Genomic DNA, 19,229 nt, shown 5'->3' with positions numbered 1-19,229 from the left:
GCCTGTGCAGAGTGCTGCGTGAGGGAGGGCATGAAGGCGGAGCAGAAGGCATGAGCCTTTGCTGACTGGAATCAGAGCGTGGGCTCCCTTGAGGTGGGGGGAAATGAGCACAGAGAGGCATAGGCAGAGGGTGTCCATTGACCTGGTTTCCAGAGGTGAGACTGTTCAGAGCCAAGGGGTCACTCCATCCTGCCAGAACCAGGAGAGTCTGTATTTGAATCACAAACAGTATATTAATTGGTTTTTGCTGCTTCTTGAGCCGTATCAAAATGCCTTCATGGTGTAGTCTGCAACTTGATTTTACCCCCACCCCCCGGTACTAGGTACCCTACCACTGAGCCACATCCCTAGTCATATTTTTTTATTTTACCAGGTATTTAACCCAGGGATGCTTAACCACTGAGCCATGTCCTTAGCCCCCTGTTAAAAAATGTTTTTTTTTTTTGCGACAAGGTCTCCCTAAGTTTTTGAGAGCCCCCTAAGTTTCCCAGGCTGGCCTTGAATTTGCAATCCTCCTGCCTCAGCGACTCAGCCACTGGGGTTACAGGTATGCACCTCCACACCTGGCCAGCTGTTTTTATTTTGAGACAGGGTCTTGTTAAGTTGCCCAGGCTAGCCTTGGACATTCTAACCCTCCGCTTCAGTCTCCTGAGTATCTGGGGTTACAGGCCTGCACCTCTGAGCCTAGCTGCAATTGGATTTTTCATCATTCAACACAGTTTCAAAGATGAGTCTGAGGTAGTATGTGTGGCTGCAGTTTATTCTCTATGTAGTACTACATGGTGTGTGTGCCACACACACACAAATTACTAGTAATACTGTGCCATCTCTGGGGGTGGTTGTCAGACTCTTAGCTTTGTGCCCATCCGACAGTAGTGGGATGGCATCTCGCCATAGCTTTGATTCCATTCCTTTCATGTTGGAGGTTTGGGCTTCCTCTTTACTGAGGCGCCTGCTCAGTCCTCTTGCCCATTACCACAGGGTGGCCTCGTCTTCATGGGCCGTAGACACTGGCTGCTGGTCCTCTGCTGACTGTGCTGCCCATGGATGGGTCCCCAGTCTGTCTCCTAGTGTTTTTAATCCCCTGTGTGTCTTGGCAAGCAGGAGTTCTTAATTTGAATGTAGCCAAGTGTGGGAGCCCCTTAAAGTTTTCTTTTGTGTCGTTAAGTAACAAACTTTTAAAAAAATTTTTTAGTCATTGATGGACCTTTATTTAATTTATTTATTTGTATGTGGTGCTGAGAATTTAACCTAGGGCCTCACACGTGCCAGGCAAGCACTCTACCTCTGAGCCACCACCCCAGCCCCAAGTAACAAACTTTTTTTAATATGTATTTTTTTAGTTGTAGGTGAACACAATGTCTTTATTTTATTTTTATGTGGTGCTGAGGATGGAACCCAGTGCCTCACACATGCTAGGTGAGCACTCTGCCTCTGAGCCCCAGCCCCAGACACACACACACTCTCACAGCCACGCACAACACAGGCACATATACTTTTATACATTTACACACTCATATACTCTCAATGCACTGAAAGATGCTCTCATACTCACTTCTATGCACTCACTTTCTCCTTAAAACATACTGGTGTACATACATGTACTTCCATTCACATTCTCAAAATACACACATTCACACTCAGACACCTTCACTCACCAGCACACACTAACTCAGTCATATTCTCAAACTCCAGACTCATGTATACTGACATGCTAATGCATCCACACACTCACACACTCCTGCATGCCGACAGAGACGCACTGTCACAGTCACACAATTCCCACAGTGACACACACACACACACACACACACGCATACACATACTGACGCACCGTCATGCTCACATGCTCACAGGCAAACACACGCTCACACAATCACACTGTATCCCAAGCATACACTCTAGCTCAACATACCCATAGTCGCTCTCATAGTCCCTCACACACTTGCACACGGACACACTAATAGTCTCACGTGCTCACACATATCACACACCACATTTACACCCTCACACCCTCACTGACACACACATACCCACACACCGATACACATAGACTTGCACAGTCACACACAAACCCTGCCACACTGTCATCTCGCATTCTCTGGCTCATACACACTCTTCTAGGGTGAGTTCTGTGTCCTCAAGTCGTGCAGCCAGCTTTCTGAGGGCCAGCGCTTTCTGCCCTTTCATGGAAGCTCTTTGCTTCCCTGTGTCGTGGGTTGTTGCAGGAGCCGTAGGCAGACAGTAGATTGAGACCCTCAGGAGGGCCCAGGAATCAGGTCTGGATGAGTGGCTGGTGCAGCCCTCTGTGCCCTGGCGGCCGGGCCGGGAGCCGCGGCTGCTCCTGGCCTCCCTGCCTGAGCTGTTGTCTTGTGCTGGGGGCCAGGTGGCTGGGCGGTCACGCCTGTCTTTTTTCATCTTCAGAGGTCCTAGTCTACACTGGTTTCTGGCACACACTGATGTATTTCCTCCATAATTTAGTTTTCTGTCTCTACTAAAAGTTAAGTCCTTTCCTTTATATTCATCTTTTTCTTTTGATAGAAGGCTTAGTTTTTTTCTCTTGTCTTCCTCAAAAAAAAAGGTGATTCACTGTGGCCAGAAAACTTTCCTTCAGCAGCTTAGACGTACAACACTCCAAAGCCGTTGCTGTGCTTGTCTAGTTTTATGTTGAAAGGGCCTCTGGGTGACTCTGCAGTTGTTTTGATTTGGGGCTTATGATTTTTCCTGATACACGGAGGTTTGTTCTAACAGACTGAACTGGGAGTACTGGTTCTCCGCTACACCTTAGCCCCAAGCCTAGCTTCTGTGACTGGCCAGGGCTCTGCATCCTCGTCCTGTTCCCCAGCTGGATCCTTGCCTAGCCCTGCCTCCAGAGGGCGCTAGAGGGCACCAGGCAGGTAGAGTATGGTGGCAGCACCTCACCCTGCAAGTCAGTTCCTTCCTCTCCAGCCCCAAGGTCCTCCTTCTTCCCCAGTGGGCAGACAGGGCCCCCCGAGGTCCAGGCCTGGCCCAGGCCCCTCCCTGGAGTTTGGACTGTTCCCCTCTCCTCCCTTGGCTCTCCAGCCCCAGAGGAGGCGACTTCTGTGGTGTCTCGGGGCCCCTTTGCCTTCCCCATCGTCCAGCCGTGCCGGCCTTCAGGTGGAGCTCTCTGCTAACATGCTGGGCGCTGGGCGGGGAGGGGGGGGGTTCCCCTGAGTGGACCTGCCTGATGCTCTGGAGAAGTAAATCTTCCAGCTTTAAATCTCACTTCTCAGATCTACTGTGTCGCCTCTCTGGAAAACCTTCAGGTGACCTGGTGTCTATGTTAAGCTGAATTGTCTCTGCTTAGAGTTTATTTGACTAGTAAATTCTGATGAGTTCTATGTACTCATCACTGGGAGTGCGGGGGAGTGGGCCAGGACAGACATAGGCCTGGCCCTGAAGGGACTGTGGTGTAGGGTTGAATCTATTTGGATTAGGCATTTTGAATTTTAGCAGTGGAGGCAACAAAAGAAAAAATATATACAGGTTACATTACATTAAAAGTTGCATTTAGGGGCTGGGGCCGTGCCTCAGTGGTAGAGCACTTGCCTAGCATGTGTGAGGCACTGGGTTGGATTCTCAGCACCACCTATAAATAAATGAATAAAATAAAGGTCCATACATATAAAAATATTTTTTTTAAAAGTTGCATTTGTTAAAAGGCTCAGCCACCCAAGTGGAAAGCAGCAAACAGGACAGGAGAAACACTTGCCAACAGCACAGCTGGTGTGGGTTAGCCCAGATGCCATAGGAAAGCCCCACTCCGTGATGGTGGTGAACACCCATCTGCAGAGCGGGGAAAAGACCTGCATGGACCTTGCTCCAAAGAAGTTGTTCAAGTGGCAGTGGCAGGTGAACGGATACTCAGCATCACTACCCAAGAGGCAAGGGCCAGTCCAAACCAGTGCAGCTCACTCCCAGTAGGATGGCTGCTGCCCCCAAACTAGGTAATAAGAGTATGGGAGGAGGTAGAACAGTGAGAACTCTTGCACACTGTTGGCAATGTCGGTGGTGCAGCCATTACAGTGTGTTAGTTCCCTAAAAGTAGAGCCCCCAAATGATCCAGCAATTCCACTTCTGAGGTGTATTTGGAAGCCTAAGAGCAGACTCAAGAGATGGGACCGTGTGTGCAGCAGCGTCATCCGCAAGAAACGCCCAAATGTCCCCCACAGAGGAATGGAAATACAATGTGCCCACTCTCCCTGTGGAGCACGATTCAGCCTCAGACAGAACATCCAGAGGCGTGCCACGGCAGGGTGGAACTGAGGACTTCACTGAGAAGGATAAGCTGTTGAGGGACAGACACCTGATTCAGTACATCCCAGGCCCGGAGTCCTGGAGCCCATGCAGCAGATAGCATGGTGGTTCGCAGGGGCTGTTGGAGGTGGTGGGAGCTAGTGTTCAGGGAACAGAGCTTCTGTTTGGGAAGATGGGAAGCTCTGGAGACGGAGGGTGGTGTTTGAACAGCCCTGTGAAAGTGCCTGATGCTACCTAAGTGATCAAGATGGCACATTTTGTGTTATGTGCATTAAATGGCAGATTTATAAAAGTAACTCAAAAAGCACAGGGCAGTAATAGAATAAGATCTGGGAGCCAGCCACGGTGGCACATGCCTGTAATCCTAGTGGCTTGGGAGGTTGAGGCAGGAGGATCCCCAGTTCAAATTCAGCCTCAGCAACTTAGTGAGGCCCTGTGTGTAAATAAGAAATAAAAAGGGTTGGGGATGTGACTTAGTGGTTAAGCACCCCTGGGTTCAATGCCTGTGTCCCTCCACCCCCCAAAAGGATCTGAACTTCATGGCAGACCAGCCGCCCTCCTGGGCCTTGGCAGTTCTCTGTGTCTTGTGTTCTCATCTGTTTCCTGAGGGTTGGACTAGCTGGTTACCTGCTCACTTCTTGCCCTGCATTGGGGGGTTCCAGGGGAGAATGTGTTGTTGGCCCAGAGAGGGGTTGATGGTTTGGCCCAGAACAGCGGGCAGGGGTCAGCAGACCCTTACCCCATTTCTAAAAATGTTTCATGTGGGGACCTGTCAATTTAAGAAAACAACAAATAGTGCCATTTTTACCCTGTAGGTGAAGTGTCACTTCAGTCACTTGCACTCGTTCCCAGAGTTGATTTAGCTTTTTGTAGGAATGTCTGTCTGTCTGCTGGATTGTTAGATTTTTTCTTTCTTTCCATTTCCAAATATCACAACCTGTCTGCATGTAACTGGGTGCAGGCTTCCCCCTGCCTGCACTGGGGTACAGGTCCCCAACCTGATTGCAGCAGGGCAGCTTGCAGGTGTGGCCATGCTGTCCCAGGCAGAATTTCCTGTGTAGTCACCTGAGTTTTAAAAATTAAGCTTTTTCTTACCACAAAGCCATGGGTTAATTACCCACTCCCCTAAATGCAGAAAGTACTGAATAGCTATATAATTTGTACAAAATAGACTCATTTCGTACAGATTTTGTAGCCTTTTCTGGTTAGCAGTAGACTCGGGATGTTTCACATGTTATTACTTGTGCTGTGACAAAGCCATCTGCATGGCTGCTCGGCTGACCTTGGACTTGGGTGGTCCTCCCCAACAGCTGTTGGGCAGTCAGCCCCCACATTGTTCAGCTTCATTAAGCCACTCAGCACCTTCCCCTCTGTCCTCTCAGCAAGTCCTGGGTGCTGAGCACTGTGCTGGGCGGCGGGTTTAAGAAGGGAACAGACAGAAGCTGAAGCCAAAGGTCCCTGCCACTCTCGTGGACGTGCCAATCCACAGCAGGTATGTGCAGATGCTGGCAGTCTGCAGTCTCAGTGGTAGGCAGGAAAGGCAGAGGAGGGGCCCCTGGGGAGTCTAACCTAGACTAGGGCCTGCAGTCTAGTACAGGAGGGGACGAGGGTTGAGGGCCCCGGGAAGTCTGTTTGGCAGGACAGGCCTTGCAGCCTCAGCAATAGCAGAGCATGACTGGAGACCCACAGATATGAGTGGGTGGTCAGGAGGGGTTAGGCCAGCCTCGAGATGCTGGCCTTTCAGATCAGATATATTTTTAGACCTAGAATGAGCTTTAGGCAAGTTTTTGAAAAATGAATTTCTCTGACAAGTGTTTCTTGAGACTCTTTCACATTCTTTACTTGCCAACAAGGAACCCAGCAAGGTGGCCTGGCACGCGGGCTGTTGCAGTACGAGGGCAGGTGAGGTGTGGACTTGAGCTTGCACATGGACACAGCCCAGGCCGGAGAGAGTGCTGGTTCCCTAGCCAGACTGTAATGCCATGTCCATAGCAATGCTTTCTCAGTTGTCACACCAGACCCTCTGTGGCAGGTGGCCCGATGTGCCTGCCATCAGGAGCAGATACACGATAAAGACACTTCTGTGCCTGCACTGCAGCCACAGGTTCACTGCCCCCAGCAGGAGGCAAGAATCCATGTCAGTGCAGACACCCAGCCTCCAGGGGCCTGGCAGGAAGGGTTCCCCAGGCTTCAGCTTGGAGACGCTGCCCGTGCAGGCTGTCCACTCCTCAGCTGGGGACACACAGGTCTTCCTGTGCAACTGTGTCTTGGAGTGAACTTGACCTGGCCATGGCTGTGAGGTGCCCTGTGGTGCTCAGCTCTACCCTGGCCCCGGCTGGTCTTTCTTTTGTGCTGCCTGTAACTGAAGGGAAGCCCTCTGGGTCAGCTGTGGCTTTCTGGAGGGCTCTCCTCAGAGTTTGGCTGTGGAGGGTGAAAAGAGGGTGCTTCCCCACCCTGGCAGCCACAGCCTCCGGGCCTAGGGCCCCTTGCCTGCCCAGAAGATGGTACTGCTGGCCCTCCCTGCCCTCCAGGGCTGCCCCCCTACCTTCCCCTTTAGGGCTGCCCCCCCCAGCTGCCCTCCAGAGCTGCCCCACCTGCCCTCCAGGGCTGCCCCCCACCTGCCATCCAGGGCTGCCCCCCACCTGCCATCCAAGGCTGCCCCCCACCTGCCATCCAGGGCTGCCCCCCCACATGCCCTCCAGGGCTGCCCCCCACCTGCCATCCAAGGCTGCCCCCCAACCTGCCCTCCAGGGCTGCCCCCCACCTGCCCTCCAGGGCTGCCTCCCACCTGCCATCCAAGGCTGCCCCCACCTGCCCTCCAGGGCTGCCCCCCACCTGCCCTCCAGGGCTGCCCCCCACCTACCATCCAGGGCTGCCCCCCTCCCAACTACCTGCCCTCCAGGGCTGCCCCCCCCAACCTGTTGTCCAGATCCTCGCCCCACCTGCTGTCCAAGGCTGCCCCTTACCCCCTGTCATCCAGGGCTGTCCCCGTTACCTGTTGTCCAGGGCTGTCCTCCCCCGCCAGCTAGCACTCCCCGCCCCTCCCGCTGCCCTTTAGGGCTGCCCCCCGCAGCCTCCCTTTTGCCTGCTCTGCCCCAGGACACATCAGCTTTTTAGGGAGGTGCTACCTCTGGTTCCCTCCTGGGCTCCACTGCAAGAGTCCTCTGGGTTCCTGTGGCATCTGTCACAGGAGGCTGTCTGTGGCTCCTCTCTGTGTGCCCAGCACATTCTGCCACTCTTTCCATGGGTCAGCATTCATGTGTTTCCTCTGGCTGGGACCTGGTGTATGTTCAGGACCTGCTGGTCGTGGGTGTTGGTGGGTGACCCAGCATGGTGGGGGCTCTTTCCCTGTACCCTCAGGTGAAAGGCGTGTGCATTCCTGTTGGATTCCATTCCTGTTGGCATTGACACCCTTCTGAGAGAAGAGCCTCATGCCCTCTTTGCCCTGCTGTTCTCTTGCAGTCTGTCCCCTCCCCTCCTGTTTCCTCCTGCTGCTCTCTGTTCACAGTCCCCCACTGTTGGTCCATCCAACTGTGTGCTCCATTCTGATGGCCTTTATCAAGTGTCCCCACAGTGTGGCCTTGCTTTGCCTGTCCCTTGCTCTACAGCCTGTCTGACCGCTGCTAGGATTTTACCAGTGAGTGTGAGGATAGGGGATGTGAGAAACAGGTTCACCTGTCCCCACCAGCCCAAAGAGCAGACTGAGAGGCCTGAGGCAGAGCAGAAAGCAAGCTTTACTGTCCGTCTTGCAGGAGTGGCGCTGGGGGGGCAGGACACCCAGAGCAGTTACATCCTGCTGTCTCCTAGTGCCCTGCGACCCTCCCTGGTTTCTCGTTGGCTGAGTACCATGGGGTGCACAGTCTTCCTGACATCGCCTCGTTTCCTGTCTCCTGTTGGGCTGTTTAAGGAAATATAACTTTAGTGTTCCCATCTCCCTGCTCTCTTGTGGTGGAGAGTCTTCTGGATATAGTGCCTTTGGCACGGACACAGCTCTCACTTCCTTACTAAGTTACCATTTCTTAACAGAGAGAGCCTCTCTGTCGGTCAGGCCTTCTGGTTGTCAAGGGGCAGTTGAGGGCATGGACTTGGGATCTGCCACATCCACAGGCTGTGATGCTGTTGTGTGAGTTAACTGCTGTACCTCTCCATTCTGTTTCTCCTCCAGCTGCCTTTATTACAGCCCAATTTTACATTTAAGGCTAAATACTGATTCCTGAAAATGGACCACCAGATTTTCTATTTCTTGGAGGGGGTGGGAGGACTTTGTGTGTAAGGGTAGGGTTTCTGTGGTGGCCTCTAGCCCTGGGCTGGCTGAAGGGATATGAGGACAGGAGTAGGGGTAGGGACTCTGAGACATCTGGCATTGGTGGGCTAGAGGTCCTGGTAAAGAGTGTTGGGTGGGACACTAAGGAAAGAAGGTGGGAAGGCAGAAGCTGGTGACTGGGGACACTTGGCATTGAGATGACCAAGGAGGGCTGGGACAAGTGTGGGGCTGCCGCAAACTGCCGAGCACTGCCTGCGGCACCCCTGCTGAGCGATCCCCTGCTGAGCTGTCAGTGCACACGGGCTTGCAATCTTGCAACCCGGTTGGGCACAAAAACACAAGCCAGTCAAACTGAGACAAAGTTTTATTTAGAGAGAGGCCGTGTGCGTCCCCTAACAGGTGGGTCCGCCACGTGTGTGTTCTACCTGAGCCGGGGGGGGGGGGGGGGGGGGTTTCCCCTTCCCCCGGAACACCCTCCTACCATCCTTTCCCAACCAATGGGAACTCTCCCATTACAAGAGTGACATGAGTAACCTGAGTCTTGAAATGGGCCCAGCTGAACAGCATGAGTCCAATTACCATATGAATGTGAATTGCTGGCTGGCAGTCAATAAAATCCAAAGGTGCCTGTATCAATATTTTTGCTGTGGCTCCTAACATCTGCCCCCTACTGTTTAAATAAACAACAGGCAAATGTGGCTAGGGACCGTGCCTGTTAGGTATGTCCAATTCACATATGGTTCTTACCCGTCATGGGAAAACTGACCTTATTGCGTCAGTCTCCTGGCTTAGGTTGATACCACTGTAACCGAATCATACCCGTCACTGACTACCGGTCCAGTATATAGCCATACCTGTGTAATAGGCCTATGCACCAGTGGGGGGGTGAGGTTCTTGCCTCACCTCTGTTGGCCCCCAAATTTAACCTTGGTGCCAGTGGGGGGGTGAGGTTCTTGCCTCACCTCTGTTGGCCCCCAAAATCAGACCATCACTAGCAGAAGGGAGAAAGACGCAGAATTGCCACGACACCAAGCCAATTGACGGCTCCTTTGGAAACACTGGTGACACATCGGCTAAGATATTTAGCACTACCAGTTCGCTGTATCAACAAATAGAACACAATGTATACAGGTGATACATAGTCCAGACAAGTTGTGTAAGCAGTTCAAAGTGGAGGAGTCTATCAATATGTCCATTTCCTCCCAAGGTAAATTAAGTCCTTGATTGAGCAGTTCAAAGTGGAGGAGTCTATCAATATGTCCATTTCCTCCCAAGGTAAATTAAGTCCTTGATTGAGCAGTCTTATTGAGTTATTTTGATTGATGTATCAATTTATACAGTTTATAGTGATAGCTATCATAAAAGTTGTAGTTTGGTCTTAGTCTTCACCGGCACTGGGATGGAGATGGGAATTATGGCCATGTTGCTAAAGAGACATTATCCTGAACAGAATTATGAAATATAATGAAAAGGAAAGGTGAAAGTAAACAAACATATCTGTTAACCACCTTTAAAAACAAAATTTAATAACAGCTGTTTACCTAAAGTAAATTAAACCATATAAGTCACGTGACTAAATTTTTTTTTTTTGAATACTTGTATCTATATATACATGAGCGCTCCTTATAAATGAAATATGGACATACACACATACAGACATACAACACAAAACAGCATACATAACATAGAACATATAAGACAATAGTAAATAAAGGCCTTGTAGCTATAGCTAGGTGAAATCTCCATTGCAATGTTTAAAAACTTTACAGTTAAAAAAAAAATAAATAAATAAAACACAGTCAAAAAAATAAAACTGATCAGAAAAACATTAACCTAGGTTTGTATGAGCTTAAAAAATAAGGTAAAATAAAATAAAATAAAATAAAATAGAACTTTATGATGTGGGAAAAATGCAAATAATAAAATAGATATTGAAAAAGGCACCGTGGTAAATCACTGTCGCAGATGCAAGAATAGCCAGGCTGGAACTCTGGATATCAGCTGTTATGGATTTGAGTCAAATCATCTTCTTTTTCTGTAGAAATTGTTTTAGTTAATCTCTCTGGAATCCAAATTGGTTGCTGTTCCTCCTGTGGAAAAACACAGACGGAGCCCCGACTCCAGACTATTACTGGGTCCGGACATTTCCATTGTCCTGTTAGAATATCTTTCCAAAGTACCTTAGGCTTATGTACATTTTTCGGATACATATGTCTTTCCGCAGCACTAAGTCCTGATGAATCCAAATTTAGAAAGTTTAGAGTAAAAAGGGTTATTTTAAGTTTATCTTTGGGGGATATATACCCCTTACTAATTCCCTCCCTTTGCTTTAATAAGTACATTTTTATAGTTTGATGAGCTCTTTCAACTATGCCTTGTCCCTGTGGGTTGTATGGGATTCCTGTTATATGAGTAATGCCAAATGATGAGCAAAATTGTTTAAAAGACTTGGAGATGTAACCAGGACCGTTATCGGTTTTTAACTGTTTAGGAACACCCACAGTGGCAAAATTTTGTAAGCAATGAGCTATAACATCTTTAGTTTTTTCTCCGGGATGAAGGGAGCCCATCAAAAATCCAGAAGAAGTATCAACTGTAACATGTAAATATTTTAATTTTCCAAATTCTGGCAAGTGTGTGACGTCCATCTGCCAAATATGGTTAGGTATCAGTCCTCTAGGATTGACTCCAAGATTAACTTGTGGCAAAAATGTCACACAATTTTGACATTGTTTTATTATATGTCTGGCTTGTTCTTTAGTTATTTTAAAACGTTTTTGTAAAGTATTAGCATTGACATGGAACCTTTTATGAAAATTTATAGCTTCTTCTATTGTGGAGAAAATATGTATGTCATGTGTAGATTTATCTGCTAGTTCATTACCCAAACTAAGGGCTCCAGGCAATCCTGTGTGTGCTCTGATATGTCCTATAAAGAATGGATCCTTTCTATCCCAGATTAGACTTTGTATAGCAGAGAACAAAGAGAAAACAGTAGAGGAAGGAGAAATCCTACCAGCATCTTCAAGAGATACGATAGCATTAACTACATACTGACTATCAGAAAATAAATTAAATGTAGAATCTTTGAACATCATAAAAGCTTGCAATACTGCATTGAGCTCTACCTTTTGAGCTGATTGTTTGGGTACTAAAAATGTAAAAGTTTGATCAGGAGTAACTACTGCTGCTGTACCATTATTTGACCCATCAGTGAATATATTTGGAGCATTTATGATAGGGGTTTTTCTTGTCATTTTTGGAAAAACTACAGGATGCTTAGACCAAAAGGACAACAAAGGATTAGATGGCAAGTGATTATCAAATGCAACACTAGATTTACACATGATTATTGCCCAAGTATTTAACTCATTAGCTAACTCATCAATTTGATCCATAGTATATGGAGTAATAATTTTATTGGGAGAAATCCCAAACACTCCTTTTGCTGCTTTTATTCCTTTGAGTATTAATTGCCCTACAGCCTCAGGATATCTAGTAAGAATAGTATTAGGAGAATAAGATAAATGTATCCATAATAATGGACCTTCTTGCCAAAATACCCCTGTAGGAATATTTTTTGTCGGTAATACAATAAATAATAAAGGCAAACTTATATCAATTCTATCCAAATGCATATTTTCCATATATGTTTCAATGATTTTTAATGCCTTTCTAGCTTCAGGCGTTAACATGCGGGGTGAATTTGGATCTGATGGACCTTTTAAAATATCAAATAAAGGTCCTAATTCTCCTGTTGGTATGCCTAGATAAGGCCTTATCCAATTTATATCTCCCAATAACTTTTGAAAGTCATTAAGTGATTTGAGTTGATCTACTCGTATTTGAATTTTTGGTGGACGGACCATGGTTGAGGATAATAGAACTCCTAAATAATTAATTGGAAGATTTAATTGTACTTTATCTATTGCTATCTCTAGATTATAATTTTTTAATAAGTTTGTAAGCGTGGCATAACATTCTAGCAATGTGTTTTTATCTTTATGTGCCATTAACACATCATCCATATAGTGAAATATCTGTAGTTCAGGGTTTTGAATTCTAAGTGGCTGGATTGCTTTATCAACATAAATTTGGCACAAAGTTGGGCTGTTAGCCATCCCTTGAGGGAGTACTTTCCATTCATATCTCTGATCAGGACCTTCATGATTCAGTGCAGGGATAGTAAATGCAAAATGTGGACTATCCTCGGGGTGAATTGGAATTGAGAAGAAACAATCTTTAATATCTACAGCTAGAACATGCCACGTTTTTGGTAAAGCAGACAGTTGGGGAATCCCTGATTGAGCAGGTCCCATAATAACCATCTCATTATTAATGGCTCTTAAATCTTGTAATAATCTCCATTTACCAGATTTCTTTTTAATAACAAAAATGGGAGTATTATGGGGAGATACGGAAGGTTGTATATGTCCTTCCGCTAATTGCTGTTTGACCAGATCATGGGCTACTTGTATCTTTTCTTTAGTTAGGGGCCACTGAGGAACCCACACTGGTCTTTCTGATTTCCAAGTAATTTTGATTGTCTCAGTGGCCCTTTTTGAAAACCCAATCCATGTTTATCTATCTCTTGATCTACTTGAATTGGTGCTGTTATATCTTGTTCTTGATCTCTTAATCTCTTTTCTTTTCTAAAGCCTTGTTTTGCCCTAGTAGTGGGCGCGTTAGGATTGACGTTATTTGTTAATGTCAATCCTAATTGATCTAGGACGTCTCGTCCCCATAAATTTATGGGGAGATGGTCCAATACATAGGGCTGTATAGTTCCTTCACATCCTTCAGGATCCCTCCAATCTAATACCATTGCACTTCTATGGGGATTAGTTGCCACTCCTAGGCCTCTAAGCGTTTGGGTCGCTTGCTGTAATGGCCAATGCTTAGGCCATTCCTGGCGAGATATGATGCTGAGGTCAGCGCCTGTGTCCAGCAGTCCATTAAAATCATGCCCTTGAATATTTAATTTTAGCATAGGGCGAGAATCTAAATTTAAAGATAGCATAGCCCAATCTACACCTGTGGAGCCTAATCCCTTGGAACCTCTTTCTACATTACAACTGGAAAATTTATCATGTAGGCTTGGTATTATTAATAACTGTGCTATTCTATCTCCTGATGAAATTACTGATATACCTCTTGGAGAACTAGCTATGATTTTTATTTCACCCTCATAATCGGGATCAATTACCCCAGGACTTATCATAAGTCCTTTAAGTGTAGAAGAACTGCGTCCTAATAATAAGCCTACTGTTCCCTGGGGAAGAGGTCCTTTTACTCCTGTGGGAATGATTTGAACTCCCATCTCTGGAGTTAATACTGCTCTGGCAGAGGCACAGATGTCCAACCCTGCGCTCCCTCTAGTCTGTCTGATGAGGGATCTGATGGATAATGCGTCCTGGGCACCACCTTGATGGTACTGCTGGGTTCCTCCATTGCCCCGTATATTTGTGGTTTTGGGCCCCGGGGCATTGGGCCCTCCAATTCGTTTTTTGACAACGGGGCCTGATGCCTTTCTCCACGATATCGTGGGTAGACACTTGGTCTTTGTCCATTTTTTGATAACGGAATACCCTCTATGGTGGTTTGAGAATGGCATTCATTAGCCCAATGTCTCCCTCTATGGCATCGTGGGCAAATACCCGGGATTCTACTCTTTTGATACCTAGCTTTGTTAAACCCTCCTCCTATGGGGCAATTTCTTTTAAAATGCCCTTCTTGATTGCAATTATAGCATGTTTTTGGCTTGGTACTTAAAGCCTGTTTTACTTCAGCTGCCATGACTTGTCCTTGTTCATTAATGTCTCTACATAATTTAATATATGTGTTTAAATCTTCCTGTTTCCACGGTCTAATGACCTCTTTGCAGCAACGATTTGCTTGATCGTAAGCCAGCTGTTTTATAAATGGCATTGCCTGTTCTGTATTTTCAAATGTCTCAGAGGCTGCTTCAATAAGTCTAGCTACAAAGTCAGCGTAGGGCTCATTAACTCCTTGTATTATCTTAGATAGTTGACCTTGAAAATCCCCTTGTCCCTTTAAAGTTTTCCATGCCTTAATTGCATTTATAGCGACTTGAGCGTATACGCCAGGATCATATCTGAGCTGTTGCATCTGTTCTTGAAACTCCTCTTTTCCCAGTAACATTTTCAGGCCTCGTTCAGGGTAACCTGCTTCTGCATTTTGCCTAGCTGTCTCCTTGCAAAATTCCTCATTGGCAATTTTCCATAATAAATACTGTCCTCTATTTAGCACAGAATTACACACGTTAGCCCAATCTGCTGGTGTTAAGTTCCAGCCGGTAATAGATTCGACCATACTGACTGTGAAGGGAGCGGCCGGGCCGTAGGCTGCTACAGCTTCCTTTAATTGTTTTATTATTTTGAAATCTAAGGCACGGTAAACTCGTTCTTTTTCTTCTCCCTGCTCAATTACAGGGCATGCTAGTTTTTGGGGTCCCGCCTCAGGATTCCGTTCATCATCTATGGAGGCAGGTAAAGCTGTTGGTTGAATTATGCCCTCTGGTGGTGGAACGGAGTTAGTAGCAGCCTCCCTATCTGACGACCGTTTTTTCCCTGAGCTTGCCTTGTTCAAATTTTCTTCTATCTGACTAGCTTGAGAGACCTTTTGTTTTGCTTGACCTAATATGTTTTCTGCCATGGCCTGGACCTCTAACAATTTACTTAACAGTTTTTCGGTTTGTTTTTTACTAGATTCTAATCTACTATAAAGGTAACGTAACCCAATAAGATAGGATAGAAGAAAGCCAAAACAGAATGAAACAGAAACGGAGAGGAGGAAAATGATTATGTCAATTTTCTCTCTCTCAGGGCCGAATAACTTCAAACCTTGAGTCAGCCATTTATCCCAACTCGTCTGTAAGGCTAGAGAGCCTGAAATAAGAGCAGAATAAATCAAAACAGAAATACCCATTCTGTCGCCTTTCCTTAGGGGCGAGTGATATTACTCACCTTTAAGTTTTGGGCGTTCCCAGTACAGGGCCACCAAAATGCCGCAAACTGCCCGGCCCCGGGCCGGCTGAGTCCCGCTCCTGCTGCCGAGCACTGCCTGCGGCACCCCTGCTGAGCGATCCCCTGCTGAGCTGTCAGTGCACGCCGGCTTCCAATCTTGCAACCCGGTTGGGCACAAAAACACAAGCCAGTCAAACTGAGACAAAGTTTTATTTAGAGAGAGGCCGTGTGCGTCCCCTAACAGGTGGGTCCGCCACGTGTGTGTTCTACCTGAGCCGGGGGGGTTTCCCCTTCCCCCGGAACACCCTCCTACCATCCTTTCCCAACCAATGGGAACTCTCCCATTACAAGAGTGACATGAGTAACCTGAGTCTTGAAATGGGCCCAGCTGAACAGCATGAGTCCAATTACCATATGAATGTGAATTGCTGGCTGGCAGTCAATAAAATCCAAAGGTGCCTGTATCAATATTTTTGCTGTGGCTCCTAACATGGGGCTGGGTGGTCATGTGGGAAAAGGACAGATCCTGACACTGAGAAGGATGGAGGCCCAGTGTGGGGGTCGTGCAGGGGGTCTGGATCTAGACACCAGGAAGAGTATTGGGGGTGGGGGGAGCAGAGCAGGAGGTGGGCTGTGCTCTGGGGTGAGGCGCATGGACCAGGGCAGGTAGACCGTGGCTGCACTTGTAGGACCCTGGAAGGCTGGGCCTTGCTCCTTTGCTGTCTCTGTCACCAGCAGGGGTGACAGGGGTCGGTGTGTGGGCCAGGATGTCACTCCTGTGTGGCTCAGAGAAAGCAGCAGTGAGCCAGAGTTCAACCCCTAGTGACTTACAGGGAGTTGTTGCAGGGGTTCCCTCAGGTAGGCACAATCTTTAGGTAACAACAAACAACTTGGTGACCTCCTTCCGCCAGAGGCAGTCTCAGGTTCGCAGGTGTCCGGGGATCCCGCTTGCCGGCTCTGCGGGAAGTTTCTGCCATGTGCTGGGCACCAGGGACTGCTGGTGAGTCTCCCCGAGTCCTACGGGGGAAGAGCCACATTCTTACCAGCTGCATGCTTTGGGCGTTGGGGCTGGTTGGCCTGTGGGCTCGCGAGAGCAGCCTGTGCATCATGCTTCCCGCTCCCCAAGCGCTCCCCTGCTCTTCCTTTGGCTCTTTGGAGTTGGCTGTCCTGTGCCTTTGGGGTTAGAGAGTGGGGCTTGGAGGTGTCATCTGGCGCAGACAGTTGGCAACTGGCAGAGCAAATATCTGGAAGTCCTGGGACGTCTCTTTCCCCTTCAACTTTGTTTTGTTTTTAAGAATTTATTTTAATTGTAGATGGACACAATGCCTTTATTTTATTTATTTATTTTTATGTGGTAATGAGGATCAAACCCAGTGCCTCACAAATGCCGGACAACCGCTTTACCACTGAGCTCCAATCACAGCCCCTCAGCTTTATTTATTTTTAAAACATATTTTGTTTTTTTAGTTGTAGTTGGACACAATACCTTTATTTTATTTTTATGTGGTGCTGAGGATCAAATCCAGCTCCCCGCACGTGTTAGGCGAGCGCTCTACCACTGAGCCACAACTCCAGCCCCTCAGCTTTATTTTTGATTGTGTAAAATGTACTAGTGAAGCTCACCCTGGATGGCACCAAGTCTAGTTACACCTCGACTCCACTGTCCTGTGCAGCGGGGAAGAGCTGAATGTCTGCTCTGGAAGGACCACCTGACATGCCTTTTTTTGTTGCTGTTGTTTAGGGCTCCAAATTTGGACGGGGAATTGGGTTCACCCAGACTTCTCAACGAACTTCTGCGCGGAGATCGTTTGGAAGATCCAAGAGGTTCAGCATCACGCGGTCCCTCGATGACCTAGAGGTAGGTCAGGTTAATTCTTCTTGCTCAAGATCCTGAAGCTAAAAATCGGCCTTAGAGATGCGTCCTTCCGTCCTTTGGCCTGCCTGGACCTCCCCCTCCTCAGTGGGAGCCACGGCTTCCCAGAGAAGCTCCCGAGCGTTGCTTGACCTCTGCTGCCCTGGAGGTGCTTGTGAGCATCCGTGGCCCTCTGCGTAGGAGGCACTGTGTAGACAGGAGCTCCTTTGATCCCAGGAGCCTTCCTGGAGGAAGGAGTTGGTCCTGAGGGCATACTGTTCTGGGTGGCTTTTTCATCTTTTATTCCTTTTTTTTTTTTTTTTTTTTTTTTTTTTACAAATAGTGAATTTTATTTTTGGAGAGCAATTTCAGTTTTACAGAAAACTTGAGCACAAGTCACAAAGCCTCCACCCCCACCCCGCTCCTGTCCTCAGGGCACCAGTTGACATGGTTGTGTAGGAGGGGTGCATGTGTCACAGCAGATGCAGAGCTGCTAACTAGGACACAGGGCAGTGATCATGCCTTAGCAGGTGTGGACAGGTGGACGATGCAAACCCACCTGGTGGCAGGGGCAGGACATGGCCCTAGACACTGTATGCCTTATTCCACCACTTTTAAAATGCTGCACTGTGTTTTCAAGACTTGCTCACCCGGCTTTAGCTCTGCTGCTGTCTTGTGGCCTGGTGTGGCATTCTGCTTCAAGTGCATGCAAAGCGCTCTCCTGCCCAGCTCCATGAGCACACAGTGGCACTGTGCCGGACTGTCCCATGAAAGGAAGGGCCGGGCAAGGGGCATGGCCACATGCTTGCCCCTGTGGCTGCTCTGACTCGCTGTTCAGGGAGGAGGGCAGGGCTGTTGTGTGCTGGTGTCCTGTCTTCCAGTGAGGCTTTCTGCCAGGTATGCTGTCTGGGAGACAAACCAGACAGACCCAGGTCCCTGCCCAAGAGAGGGAGAAGCATGTGTGTGCAGCTTCGCTCAGCGTGGAGGGCCGCAGGTCACTGCGGTCACTGTGGTCACTGAGGTGGGCTTCCACCGCTCGTGTTTCTCACACCTCAGCGGTGTTCACCCAGGCCTGGGCCCTGACATCCTCAGTGCTAGAAGGAAGTGAGTGGGCTGGCTGTTTGGGTCTCTTGCCTCCAGTCTTGGGAAGAGCCCAGCTGAGGCATGGTCCTCAGTGCCCCTCCTCAGGCAGAAGCCTGGGTGCGGAGACTCTGTTGCTCTCAGGCTTTCCATCACCTGTGCCACCTCTTTTTTGTGTGTGTGTGTGGTACTGGGTCTTTAACCCAGGTGTCCTCTACCACTGAGCCACATCCCCAGCCCTGGGAGTGGACACAGTGGCAGAGAGCTCTCTGTGGGCCTGTTTAGTGAGCAGCACAGTGCAGAGTGACCCGAGGTCAGAGGAAATTCTGAGGAAATGAGAAGGCACTTTGAACCGAAAAATAATGAAAACACCATCTGTCTAAACTTGTGGGACTTAGCACAACTGTGCTTATAGGTTCAACGCCCCTAGATCACCAAGGAAAGGAGGTAGAAGGCATCATAAGTGTGGACAAGGGCCAGAGAAGTCATGGCTGGACAGTAACAATGGTCAGAATAGCAGTTTATGAAACAGGAAACTAACCAACTCAACTTACAGCAGATAAAAGAGGATTACTTCCCAGCTGGTTTTATGAGGTCACCATAATCTTAGTACCAATCTGCTGAGACACTAGAAGAAAGGAAAATTCAAGCAAGCTCACCAACAGTAGCCTTGAGAATCCTAAGCCACACATTAGCTAGTGGAGTCCAGCAGTTTACAAAAAGGGGAACAAACACCACCTTTATTCTAAGGGTATAGTGTTTTTGAATA

General features: G+C 48.0%; 1 protein-coding gene across 1 annotated transcript in view; it reads left to right on the top strand.

Moving 5' to 3' along the window:
• The window catches only part of Rgs12 (regulator of G protein signaling 12), a 113,474-nt gene that overhangs the window by 28,317 nt on the left and 65,928 nt on the right, over positions 1-19,229 (top strand). The window contains exon 3 of the mRNA XM_077803324.1: positions 17,270-17,386. Coding sequence (XP_077659450.1) covers positions 17,270-17,386 — 117 coding nt within the window. The remainder of the gene's footprint in view (positions 1-17,269; positions 17,387-19,229) is intronic.

This window comes from Urocitellus parryii, chromosome 10, assembly GCF_045843805.1.
Source record: "Urocitellus parryii isolate mUroPar1 chromosome 10, mUroPar1.hap1, whole genome shotgun sequence".
Lineage (NCBI taxonomy): Eukaryota > Metazoa > Chordata > Mammalia > Rodentia > Sciuridae > Urocitellus > Urocitellus parryii.
This window is presented reverse-complemented; position numbering and strand designations above follow the sequence as displayed.